This window comes from Halyomorpha halys, unplaced genomic scaffold (genome assembly GCF_000696795.3).
Source record: "Halyomorpha halys isolate HHAL.00 unplaced genomic scaffold, Hhal_1.1 Scaffold164.1, whole genome shotgun sequence".
Taxonomy (NCBI): Eukaryota; Metazoa; Arthropoda; class Insecta; order Hemiptera; family Pentatomidae; genus Halyomorpha; species Halyomorpha halys.
The window spans coordinates 620,891-635,419 of NW_027108420.1; the positions used below are offsets into that span (position 1 = coordinate 620,891).

The 14,529-nt window shown below is 29.4% G+C and overlaps 1 protein-coding gene across 7 annotated transcripts in view; it reads left to right on the top strand.

The window, feature by feature from the left end:
• The window catches only part of hlk (hulk), a 115,475-nt gene that overhangs the window by 84,407 nt on the left and 16,539 nt on the right, over window positions 1-14,529 (top strand). For all 7 annotated transcript variants that reach the window (XM_067046727.1, XM_067046728.1, XM_067046729.1 and 4 more), the window contains 5 exons: window positions 290-472; window positions 11,596-11,727; window positions 11,805-11,987; window positions 12,065-12,205; window positions 14,162-14,350. In XM_067046727.1, the coding sequence (XP_066902828.1) occupies window positions 290-472; window positions 11,596-11,727; window positions 11,805-11,987; window positions 12,065-12,205; window positions 14,162-14,350 (828 nt within the window). The remainder of the gene's footprint in view (window positions 1-289; window positions 473-11,595; window positions 11,728-11,804; window positions 11,988-12,064; window positions 12,206-14,161; window positions 14,351-14,529) is intronic.

The following is a 14,529-nucleotide window of genomic DNA, read 5'->3' on the forward strand; positions in this document are numbered from 1 at the left end:
ATTTAAAAATTTTTATTGGTAGATCTTTGAAAATGACTGGAATGTCTGAAGTGTTGAAGTGTTAAAATAGTAAAAGAAACTGTTGAGACCAAGTGGATGTTTTTTATAACTACTAAAAAAAATCTGTCTCAACCAAAATTTGGATTATATATTAATATTAATATTGCATTTATGTATTATATTTAAGGATTCCTGTCCTAGCTTATATCCAATAAGTGTTTTATTTTTTCTGTATTCTTTATTTTTCAGAGTCATTATAATTGTTTAAAACATCTTTTTCATTTTTCAGATAGTGATAACTGCCCAAAGTGCAATGACATTCTTGATAAATTAGAAACAATAGACGATGATACAGATAAACATGGGATACAGTTTGTGAAATCTAAGGATTCTAAATTAGCATCGGAGATTGGAATATTCAGCTTTCCAGCTTTGGTATATTATGAAACTGGAGTACCTATAATGTATGATGGTAAGCCTAATTAATTAAAAATTAAACAAACGGGTTTAATATTTCCAAGAAGTGGAAAGGTAACAAGTAAAATGTTTTTCTATTTTATGGATTGCATGATAGTTATTATTTCAAAATTTTCATTTTGATAAATATTAATTTTCTTCATTATGCTCCAACATGATTGGCCGATTCGGTATTCTATACCTATATACTAAGTTATTCTCTGCTTATCTTCCTGTTAGGAAAATCTAGAATCAGCTATTTTCAATTAAAGATGTTATTAATTCTGCTGTGAGGAACTTTAAAGACCTTTCAGGACGTCTATTGATTACAACTGAGTTTTTATTTTGAACCAGCGTGAAAATTCTCTGCTACTACTCTATCATTGCCTATTTTCTCCTCCCTCTTTCCCATAAAGCAGTAATTAATTAATTAAAGTAACTTAAAGTTCTAGTTTATAACCAGAGGTACTAAGTGAATAGTACAGATAAAAAATTTAACTTCCTTTTATAAATTATTATTATTTTATTTTTTTATTAATCAATCTTCAAGCATCCATTTTAATTATTAAATAAAATTATGTGGATGTTTTTGCCCTTAGATTAGGTATCTACTGCATCTCCTTTTAATATATGTATGTTTACTATACATATTGCTCTCTATATATTTTTGTCTTGATAAAGACATAACTTGTAGACACACATTGAACACTAAATATTTTTACATTATGTTTCATTTTTTATCAAAGGTCTAGGGAAAAAATAGAACTCTTTTTGTTTCATAGTTTTAAGGTTAGTATATATTTGTGATTTACTCACAAAAATTGAAAAATCCTGATAGTTTCCTAGCTTAAAGTAAAATTAAATATTTTATTAATAATGATTTGACACTCATATTTTATTGTCATATTTTGATTTTTACTAAGACTCATTTTGTTATTAATATATATTTATGACATTTTATAGGTAATCTTAAGAATGAGAAAAAGGTACTGGACTGGCTTATTGAACAAAAAAGTAAGAGTTACATATTTTAACAATAAAAGTAGCCCAATGTTACGGTTAAAAATAATTTGTATTGTCAGCACTAGTGCCCATATTAAGTTTGCATATTAATGAGCCTTTTCTTTTTCTATCCTCATGTGTAATATGTATTTTTAACTTGAAAGCTGTAAGAGAAAAGTGTGATTGTCCACAATTTTGCATGCATTGTATTTTTTAAAAATAAATGTTGTCCAGCTTGAAAAAAAAGGTTTGAAAATTTGAGGTTTTTTAATAATTATTAAAAATTCAAGTTAGACAACACTACCTATTAATTGTATGCAACAATATTTAAGTCAGTGCCCTTATAATACAAATAGAGAGTTGTTTATTCAAATCAAAGAAGTTAGGAATACAACCTAGTAATATTACAAAATAGAAGAACGAGTGATTGAAATTTAGGTAATGACGATGATGATGATGACGACGACGAAGATGATGATGATGATGAGGACAGTGACGAAGATGATGATGAAGATGAAGATGAAGATGATGACGATGATGAAGATAATGACGATGGTAGTTTGATTCATGTGGCCTCAGGTATTTTTTTTGCTAGGTCAAGAAAATTACCTGAGTTTTCGATGTTTTGTAAAATGTATTTTTAAAAGGTGGTAACATTTGGTTCTAGATTAAACTTCATTTTTAATCTAATTAAAATAAACTCGATGGAGGAGTTTTTGAAAAATTTTAATGGGATTGATCACTATCTTTTTTTCTCACATTTATGGGGAATATAATTGTATTCTTCCTAGAACAATAATTATTTTTACTGTTGAATAATGTTAAGTTAAACATATTTCTTATGTCCCGAAGACAAGAATTTTATAAAATCTCTTACAATAAGAATCTTATATCTAGTGGTTCAAAATTTACGAGTTTATTTTACAAAAAAAATTTCCTAATCAGTGATCTTCTGAATGTTTATACTATTATTAAATATAATTAAAAGGTAGCACTTCTGAAGCCTAGTATCCAATTTTTACCACCAAAATTCAATTTTTTCGATTGTTGCTTCAAGTAGATGAATGTAGTTATAAAACTCAGCAAGACAGAGTTGCTCATTGTGCATTTCTGTTTTTATGTTGTTGTTTTTTTTGTACTGTGATCCTATCATGAATGAAAAACCCTTATCGGTGAAATAAATTCATGTAAAATTTAAAATCTATAGATGAAATTACTGAGGCAAATCAGTATTTCTTACTTTAGGCGTTTGTAGCGTGAACAGTCTACTAAAATATAGTTAGCAGTTACGATGGTAGAAAAAATGCAATAAAAGTGCTTTCGTATTTTTGTGATGGTATTAGTTTTTCACTATGAAGGTCTTTGTATTATTATTATTTATTAATATGTTGTTAATACCCTACTTTATGTTATCACTCTAGTTTACTTCTCTTACCTTATGTTCTTATTCTTCTTTACGAATAACTGAAATAATTATACAGTTCTCTAGCTAATAACATTCTTTATATTGTGTGTAATGGTTCTATAGTTTTAAGACTAATCCCAAACCCAAGCCTATTCCACATGTCAGTGTTCTGTCTGTCTCATCAGATTTCTGACTTGTAATCACAATTCTTCACATGCTGATTTTCCTCTAAATCTTATCCGCAGAAGAAGACATATCAATTGTCTTAGTGACAGAGCATCATCAAAATTGTAAACTTTGTGCCTAGTCTACTTTCTCCTGATCCAACCAACTTTGGATCTTGTAATATATCTTTCTCCTGATGAATCTCCAAGATAAAGATCTCCTCGTTAGCTCTTTTTCAACTGATTTAATTTTACAACTCCAAACATCCAATGTTGCCTTTCAACATTAATAAATTCAGGAAGTTCTTCCCTTCTAGTTATAGAAATAACATATCCTCCAGTATAGGATTCCAATGGGAGTCTTGGCCGAAAAAAACAAAAAAAAAAAAACATATCCTCTTTAGTTCTGATCTTTTTGTGTAAAAATGGGTCTTGTTTTAGGAGGTTGTGACCAGTCTAGCTTACTCCTCAACGCCACAGGTCATTGTGACTCTTGGCCTCTTGATTTATTCTTTTCCATTTCTCCCTGTCCTGTGTATCCCTCTTTCAATTCCAGATTCCGTGCTTCCTTGCACCTTTCTCCATTTTATCCTTCCATCTGCTTCTTGGAGTTCCTCTTTTCCCTCTGAAATATATTCCCAACATTTTTATTCCAACTCGTTTACCCTCCATTCTGTCTCTTAGCCTACTTGCTTTGATTCAGTTAATAAAATTCTTATTCTGTTATAAACTTTCATAATCCGAATTGCTCTTAAGTTTCCGCTCCAAGGTGACTACTGATCTTATAAGAGATTTCTAGAACTTTAATTTGGCTTATTTAGACAACAGTTAAGACTTAAGAAGTTTCAAGTTTGCGAAGTAGGATCCATTACCTCCTATTACCAATCTACTGTTAATTTCTTTGTTAATTAGATTTTTACTATTCATCACAGAACCAAACCTACATGTGTGCACTTTCAAATTTGAAACTATTGATTGTAATGTTATTGTCGGTTCTTGCTCTTGGTACTGAGGACAATTAGAAATTATTTCTCACTTTTTTACCATTTTCATACAATATTTCAAAGCCTTCTCTTGGTACCTTTTAACTTCTGGCAACAAACATCAGATCATCAGCATAGGCACTAATCTGCCATGTTTTATAAGCATTGTACCACTTTTAACTTGTCTCTTTCATAGCATTCTGCAAAGTTACGTTGAATAGAGTTGCCTGTCAAGTCTTCTTCACAAATACCGGATGTCATTCTAAAGGATTTTCCACTCAATCAGTGGATTTCCTTAACCTAAATTTTATTTGGCATCCTTTCAGATCACCCTGTCTGATGCCCACTTCTCTTTTAGGTTGTTTAAAATCATCTACCAAGGATTCTTCAATTTCATTGTCCCAAGTTTTCTTAGGTCTGCCACGTCTTCTTCCACAACCTATTTTCTGTATGTGTACCTCCCTGGTAATCTTACTGCTGGCATTCTTTTTAAATATCCATTCCACTTAAGGCATTTTTCCTCAATCTCTTCCTTCCTAATCTATTAACCATACCTTCCAGCCTATTCCATATATCAGAATATTTTGTTCCTCCTACCCTTTTTCCTTCTTACAATTGTTTTTCTTCGTATGCTATTTATCGGTTGTCCTAAAGAAGGAGAATTCATCTAAATCTTGTCCGAAGAAGGAGAAGACGTATCAATATTCTTAATGGAGAGCATTATCAATATTTCATTCTGACTGAGCACAGGTCCACCTCCTTTTTTCTTAGGATATGCACAATTACTCTGAGGATGTATCTTTTTTTAAGATAAAGCTTCAGATTATTATTATTATTAATTATTTTGTGATCTGTATGCTTCATGTATGATCCTGTTCAGTTAGATTATTGTAGAACAATACACTCCTTTATCCTATGACATATTTCCTAAATGTTATTTTGATCATATCTTTTTTCCTTCTTAATGTTAGAAGGAGTAACATCAATAAAAAATTGTAATTATTTTAATTATTAGTTTTTATTAAGAAATGTTACTACTTAAAATAAGTATAATGACTATGAAGTCTCATCAATAATTTTAGTTATAAGTTCCTAACATATTTGTTATTATTTATATTTTTATTTCTCATGATAGCTTAGTCTAGAAGGAAAGTATGAATGTAATACTGGAGCTTTTCTGTATCAATGTAATAATTATTATTATTATGGGCAAATAAGTGTTTATTTTCTTATATATATACTCACTTTTTTTTAAGAATACAATTTTTTCAATATGCAATTATATTATGAGAGAATTAAAAAAAAATTGTTATTATATATTATTAATTTTTTTTTCTTTTATTTCACTAGGGAGAAGAAAAACGAAAAAACACTAACAAAAAAGCTGTCGATTTTTATTTTTTATTTTTTGCTCACTATTCAGTTTTAAATTAATTATTTTCACTGGATTCGGAAACTATCCAAACAAAATGCTCCATTTATTTATATTCGTAAGTTTTAATTTTTTAATATAGGTTTTAAAGGAATTTTTGTTATCTAATTTTGCTTTTTAGGCATTTTAAACTTAAAACTAAAGCTATGGATAGGCTAAGGAAATATCTGTTTAACTGATAGGTAAAATTTTGTACCTTCTACATTGAAACCACTATGCTTTCCTTCATTTCATCTACGATTTTATGTTACTACATTGGTCAAAAGTCCTGGGACTGGCCCACAAATAAAGAGTTCATATTTTTGTGTTGGATAGTACAATCTTCAAAAGTTGTGTGTCAAAGTATCATCAGATTGCGACCATTAGTTTTAGTGACACTACTTTTGAGATTTTCAAAACTGTTTTGCTCAAAAATTTGTGTATAGGAAAACATTTCCAATTGGCTGTCACGTTTGCTCACAGAGGGATAAAAACAACAATGTATTGATTACTCAGAGCACTGTTTTTAGCTGTATAGATAGAACTAACAGGATTTTTGCTATTGTATGTGACAATGGATCAAACACGGTTCTAGAATCAAATCAGCTCTCACTTTGGTGATAAGCAGAGTTTGAAAGCCCTCTGATGTGACTTAATACACATTATTGTGGATAAATTTTTGACTTTCTGGAAAAAGAAAAAAAATATCTATAGTGATTAATACACAACATTATTGGACCAATTGAAAGATTAAATCCAGAAGAATTGCACCATATGGTGAAGAAGAAATCTCAAGATCCCAAGTCAATGGTTAAGATGGTAAAACTGCATGTATTGGGTTTCTAATCGCTTCCCAACCCACTGTATTCTCTTGATCTGATCCTCAGCTATTACCTGTTTGCAAGTCTCAAAACCATGCTCCAGGGAAAGAGATTTGGAAAAAAAAATGAAAAAAATAATGAAGTCATATCAGAAACTGAAGGATTTTACAGAGATCTCTACACTACCTTCTGTAAGGAAGAAATGTTGGAATGAATGTATCTCTCTTAGAGGAGGCTATATTGATAAATAAAGTCAAATTTAACAAACAATTTTTTATTAGTTGGTCCAGGAACGTTTTGACTGATGTGTTTCATATTTTTTTTTTAAATCACCAATCTAGTACAATGTATAATGTTATTAAATGGGATGAATGATCTTTGCTATTTGTTGATTTATTTGATCTACCATTGTAGAAAAAAACACTGTCTAAAAGAAATCTTTTGCTCTGGAAGGTTATTAAAAATTATAATTGGGTTAGTCTTAAGGTGGATCCACATGTTGGCCGCTCGCCATGGATCGGAGGCTTGTACAAATGCTCGGTAAACAAAGAGCAGACCATCCACATGTCAGTGTTATTCAGAGAGGCAAGCATGGCGGACGTACAAGTGGTTTCAGACATTGCACTGGGATTATATTATTTTTATTACAAAAAAAAAGAAAATGAAAGGAAATTAAATATAAATAAATAAGATTAAACATAAAACTTATTATAAAAAGTACCAACAAACACCTTTAACCTCCTAATAGCTCTCAGTTGCAACTAAACAAAGAACAATGGTGGAAATGCTACACAAGCGCACTCACGAACCCCTTTGATCTGTGTCCATAAAAGCAACTCTCGACGGATCGGCAACGAGCTTAGGCCCTCATACAAGCCATCCATCCACATGCTCGCGCATGTCTGAGTTCGCCATGGCTTGGCCAACATGTAGAGGCTCCTTTAAACCTGAGGATGTTTTTTCCAGGAGAGAGTTGTTGCTTTTTGATACTGAATACTTTTTATTATGAGGAAGATAGAGAAACGTTTTCTTACTAAATAGATTTATGCTTTAGTATTATTATAGTGCCTTGTGCGGGCTCATTAACATTTAGGGGTGTCCCACAGATGGCGGATGTGGGGGTTGCCAGTGGAAATTCCTCGGTAGTTCCTCCCAGCTAAGTCCTTTGGATTTTTAGAGCTTAGTAACGAGCAGATCCCTAAAATATTAATAAACACTGAACCAACAGGGAAATGTCTGATGTGTAAACGAAAACGTAGATGGGAGGATTGCATTAAAATTGAATTAGTGGATTTGGGTTTGGAGGAGCCTCACAGGAAAGTTTATGCAGGGTACCATTTGTGCTATCAGACTCACTAGGCCTTTACTATTATTATTATAGTGATTTTTTTGGGGGGTTTATTGAAGCTTTAATATCTATATTTTCTTTCTCTAAAGATACTTGTTCCAGAGAATGTAACATTAAAGTTATCACAGTGATTGGGATAGTCTATAGCCACTTAGGGCCAGTTGGTCTTTTCTTCTACCTTTCCCTCAATGTATTACATTTAAAGATTTCAGTTGGTATAATTAGTTTGAAATTCAAATTACTAGTTAGCAATGAAAGAGATCATCCATCTCATTGCATTGAAATACTCTCCAATAAAATATCACTAAAGTACTAAAGCACTGTATTGCATTGTTTAGTATAAATTATTTTAAAAGGATTTGTCTTTATCTAAAATGAAATTATGATTGTTTCATGCATGTATGTAATATTGTAATGTATTTATAAAATGGAATTTTTAAAAAAAAAGAAATCATGTTTTTAACAAACTACTACCATGATCATTTGTATGTGTCATTTAGTGATTATTTATTAATATGCTTTTACGTTTGCATGCCATTTAACACTAACTCCCAGTCAGTCGTCTGCAGCAAAAGTTGTTATAAAAGTATTTTTTTATTTTATTTTTTTCTTGACTAGTTCAAAAATATTTAACATTTTTTTTTTATAAGCACAAAGCTTTTTGCCTCTACAGTTAAATTAAATTTAAAGCATGCTAACTTCTACCCCTCCTTATCTCCTAAAAATAAAGAAAATTTTATGTTTCATAATCAATTAGCTAATTTTTATTCATCTTTCTTTAAAAAATAAAAATTATATTAAAAAAAAATCAATATTCCATTTCAAAGTAATTGAACATTTATTCTCATTACAATCTGGCTAATATTGGATATAAATAATTGTGAATGTGTTTTTATTTTCTATTAAGTTTTTCTGTATGGTTTGCTGCAGGCGATGGCTGCTTCATGATCGGCCTCGGAGGCAAGCAAAATCTACCCAATTCCCCATATGAGCCATACCAATGCTGTCCTGCCACAGCGAAGAAGGGAACCAAAATACCCAAAGTGACATCTATTAAAGACAATAAGAAACCCAAGGCGGCTAAAGAACCAGAACCTAAGAAATTGCCAGCGAGCAAAGCCCAAACAAAAATATCATCAAACGTCATAGAAAAGCCTGTAAAAGGGAAAAAAGGCCTCTTTGGCAGTGGTAAATACATCTGGTGGTGGTAAAAAAAAAAAAAAAAGAGTGGCTGAAATGGACTTTCAAAAATTGTAAAATAATTTTCTGATCTCATTCATTTTCTTGCCCTCTACAATGATCATGTCAAACATAAATATATTTATTTATTTCAATATTATTCTGTAAAAAAAAAACAAATGTACATTTATACATTTTCATTTTGCCTCAATGAAAAAAAAATTTATTATGTACATTATCCTAGATTTATAAAATATTTAATGAATAAAACTTTTTGCATATCTGAAACTAATCTGTATTACGATTTTTTTTCTACTTCCCTTTAAAAAAATTGATAAAAAAAAAAAAAAAAGAATAACATCGTTACAGTATAATATACACTACGATTAGCTTATTTACTCGAAACCTTAAAAATTATTTTTGAATTTGCATGTAACCATCATTTCATATTTTGAAGTTTGATTTTTCAAATTTTGTAGTGAGAGATTCACTAAAGGCCAAATAACTAATAAGTTATAGGCTTTAAACTTAATTAAATTCTAAGTTGCTAGCTGTTAACTTTGCATTTCGATAGCTGTTATAATATAAGTGTATTTTTAAGCCTATTTATAATAATTTACTATGTTAAGACTGTTTCATTTAAATGTTTCGAGTACTGATAATTTTAATTTGGTTATAATGTTATTCGCAAGGTTTACTTTAATCTTCTAACTGATCACTGCTTATATATAATTCTAAATAATCATATTTTTATTGTTATGTTTGTAACATACGTTTTAACTATTACTTTAGAATAAATCTAGTGAAAATAAAAGTTAATATAAAAAATAAATTAATTTGTAATATCATGAAGTTCCTGTCAAAAATAGTGGGAATAATTCTGTTTGAAGTCTCTTTGTTTGAAGTCTTCACAATATCATTTTGATAATTAATTAATTTTTTTTTTTTGTCCTGAAATAAACTATCAAAATTGTTTTCCTCTTTTATTATTCATTTGATTAAATTTTACTCGCCTCATTTCCCACACAGGAACAGATTTATAGCTGTTTTTTGTTATGAATATCTTATTATAATGAGTTGTACAAAATTATTTTTCTTGCATGAATTTAGCTATCAGAAGAAATTTATGAATGTCGATCTATAATTTGTAACCATTAATTTCTCAAATCTTTAAAATTTCTCAATTATAATTTATTTTTTTCAATGTGAAAACATAAATCTTAAGTTTAAAAACAAAAACATAAATATGTAAATTAAGACGTTAATAATGTAAGTATTCTGTTTTCATAATTACTTTAAGGGAAAACAATGTATGATATCATTGAAAAATATGTGAATAATATTATAGTGTTGTGATTTGTATTATAGCATGCAATTATTATGAACTGCTGGGTAAAGTATTGAAAGCAATTTAAAAAATATTATCAATTTACTTTAATTATCAAGTTTTCTGATAGTAATTTATAATTTAATAATTCAATTTTCTCATAATAATTTATATATCTGACACCAATTTTGAAAAAATTAAGCTAAAGTTTGGCTTAGTATCGTATTATTATCCAATTATTATGGGAATAAATGAGGTGGTTAGAGCACAATAGTGACAATACTGTCTGCCAAAAATATTTAGCACCTGTACTAGTACTTTCCCTCATTTTCAACAGACTCTTGCACGACTATTATTTTTTATTTATACTTGATAATTATATAAAGTAAAATTTAAGGTAAACAATATATTTTTAAAATTTACTATTTTTATTTTTTCAATCAAAATTAAGTAACTCATTTTCAATCGCATTAAAAAAGTATTATTATTCATTATTAAAAATGTAGAAAGGATTTTCCATTATCAAAACATGAATAATCCTTTCGCTTTGTAAAATTTATATTTTTATTCTTGGTTTTTTCTGAAGGATTAAAAGCATCTGTGATTAAAAATCATTCATTAATAAGAAAAGTATTCTAGATTTTCCAAGTATCAAGGTTATCTGCAAATGAATTTATTCCACTTTAAATGAAATATGAATAACATAAAAAGGTAATTACAAATTTGTTAAAAAAAAGGTGTTTAAGATTTAGACAATAATTTTATTCAGCAGTTTGTACATTACAATTGTTATAGTTAACATTTACTCTACCACTTTGGTTAGTTACTATAAATATAGTAAATCAAAGGTATATTTATTTATAGTATGAAATATGTAAATTTGATTTATAATTAAATATTTAATTCTTTGTACTATAAAGTTGGTGCTCATTTTTATTGTTTATTTTTTTGTAATTTGACTGAAAATTATATAATTGTGAAAGCCTGGTTCAACAATAGTCACTAGTGATACACCAAAATAATTAAGATTCAGAATGAAAGTAAATATGTTTGTATTTCATTTTGAAAATTCTTCATTTTAATAGTAATTATGTTGGTAAATTTTTGTTCCTATGTTTTGTTTTTTCTGTTTTAAGCTCATGCACACAAATTTATCAGCCTAGTTATAAAACATAAGTTTAAATTATAAAATATGTTTGTATCTTAGAATTACGATTGTGTAATACTCCCCAATACAAATTAGTCTCTCTACAAATTGTAGGTGTAATAATATCTTTTCAATTGTTTATTATTACAAATAAATTAATTTATTATTTTTTCTTTCAACTTTTTTTTTTTCAATCAGCCACTCCAGTTACATAACCTACTATTTTAATGTAAATATTAGCTTAGAAGAAAATTAAGATAAGTTTAGTTGAGGAAAGAACAAGTCTCAAGATTTCGAAAATTGTGGTTTTAAATTTTGTTTTCCCTCAAAAAATGCTTTTTTTTCATGACAGGAGATTTATCGAATGACAAAAAAGTATTGGATTGGATGGTACAGCAAAAAACAGATGAAAGTATAGAAGACATCAATAGAGAAAAATTGTTTGAGTATATTGAGAAAAAAGAGTTTTTAGCCGTTGTGTTCTGTAAGTTTAACTTGGATAACATTCCATATAATTATTTTATGTTATTTTATAAAAATGTTATAATATTTCAATTTTAGATATTGAAGATGATCCAGAAGTTGCTAAAATTTTAAGGCATATAGAGTTGATTGATGATGAAGCAGGAGAATATGGCATAAAAGTGGTTAAATGTAGTGACAAGCTTATGGCAAAAAAGTATGGTTTTAGAAATCCACCCGGAGTTTCATACTTCAGGAAAGGAAAAGTTCTGAACTATGATGGTGACTCTTTTATCATTATAAATATCTCTAATTAGTTTAGATCATACTATTACTTCTGTGTTGTTCTATATTTTTAGGAGACATTGACGATGAAGAAGAACTGCTTGACTGGTTGACAGACCCTGCCAATATGGAACTCACTGAGCAGATTGAGCGAGTTAATGTAAAAATGTTCAATAAAATAAGACAGACTTCTGACTATTTAGCGGTATTCTTCTGTGAGTGTTGAAAATAGATATAATTATTTCAAAAATTAATTTTAATGTGATGTATAGTTAGTATAAGATGTTAAACAAAATAGACTCACTCATACACATTTGTGTGTGTGTGTGTGTGTGTGTGCGCATGCGTCCTGGATGGGTGAGTGGACCAGGAGGCTTTTAATATATAAATTATAATTATGAGAGATAGTTGACCGTGGATGATAAATGAGGAGAAGATGGTTGGGGGTGCGGTCAATGAAACACAAATAAGTATGACTAACTTATTTTAATGTGCCGACGTTTCGGCTAGAGTTTCTAGCCTTCTTCAGGGCTAAAAACAAAACAAGATAACAACCACAGTAAGTATAGAAAAATAAAAAAGAAAAAAGAAAGTATAAACAAAATAATTTTACACATACAATGAATAGTTTTACAAGATAGAGTTAATAAAATAAAGTGACTATACCTATATCTATACCTATAGACTATACCTATGTCTATATTTTATTTCCCGCTTCTCTCATCACTTTATTTTATTAATTCTATCTTGTAAAACTATTCATTGTATGTGTAAAATTATTTTGTTTATACTTTCTTTTTTATTTTTTATTTTTCTATACTTACTGTGGTTGTTATCTTGTTTTGTTTTTAGCCCTGAAGAAGGCTAGAAACTCTAGCCGAAACGTCGGCACATTAAAATAAGTTAGTCATACTTATTTGTGTTTCATTGACCGGACCCCCAACCATCTTCTCCTCATTTATAAATTATAATTATTACATGGGGGAACCTTCTCTTTGGAAGTCATACTTTCTTTAGAATTCTCCAGGAAATCATCTTTCCTAAGCTTGTGAGACCTGTCAACCTACTGGAAATAACTCACTTTGACTGACCATAGAAGTCATCATTACTACCTCATTAACCTTTATTAGAAATATTGTTGTAGTTTTCTGGGATGTTAAACTACTCAGGGTTTGGTCCTTGGATATTCTTGTCGTAGGAAAGATATATATGTCCTCGTTTCTTTGCCATGTTTCTTGCAATTACCTCTTTCTCAAAATCGCTGATATAAATAATCTGATTGTCAATTTAACTGAATCACATTGTTTGGACGTACATTTATGGGAAGAACTTTTGTACAGAACTGGTCTTGTGGGATGGATTATCGAGCTATGAATTGCTCTATATTGCTCTTCCAAGAAATAAATATATGTGAGAAGACCACATCACATAGCTAAAAAATGTTCTTCATGAACTTTAGTCCTAACTGTAAATTAGTTCATTGGAACTTGCTTGATTGTAGATCTTCTAAGGGAAATTTCGTCATTAAATGATATGCCCCAAAAATTGGAGTAAAATATTATTAGTTTGTAAATAATTTATATTATTTGGTATTCTATTGTTTCTTCTTAATTGGCGGTTATTTAACTGGAGGACCATTCTGGCTGAAATTATTAAGGTGTCACTTTATCAATCTCGAGTCAGAAGTGATGCCCTTTGAAATTTTTTTGTGGTTGACCCTTCTTACTCTGACTAGAATGGGTGGAAGTTAGAAGGCAGGTAACAGGAAAAAGTTCATTAAAATGTTGTCTGGGATAACTAGTGATGTGGAAATGAAATGTAGGTAGTTGCAAAATTAGTCTCTTGATAGTTCATGGGTCAATACTTCAATGAATTGTCCATTATTGAAGTAATTCATTATTTAAAGCTGTTCAGAGATGTTCCCTAAACATTTATTTTGAAGCCAAAATAATTTTTCATTATTTTCATTTGAAAATTAAAGGATCAAAAGAGAGTTATCCAATAGTAAGAGATGATAAGAGAATTAACCAACACATTTTGATTCGTCTGATCAAATATTTTTATTTTAGCTATTAATTTAGCATAATAAACTTGATAATTTATTAACTTTACTTGCTTTTTTTATATTTATTTTTTTGTTGGTGAAAAAATGTTCTTGTTTATATGACTAGACAGTGATGACTGCAAGCAGTGTAATAGAGTCCTGGCTGAGATTGAGCACATTGACGATGAAGCAGACGCAGCTGGCATTGACTTTGTCAAAATTAACGACAAACAGTTAGCTAAGGATCTTGGAGTGTTCGCTCTACCTGCTGTGCTCTTCTTTAAAATGGGTTCGAAGGAGCCAGTTATTTATGCAGGTATATTTTCGTACAACTAGAATTTATATGAAAAGTCCCTTATTCTCAATATTTTCCTAGATTTGTGAATCTATGGATTTGTTTAATTTATAATTTAGCTTCAATGATTAATAATGATGCTTAACTACCAGGCCATTCAAAAAGTCCTGTCGTTTTTCGTTTGTTCGTTGTTTATTTTG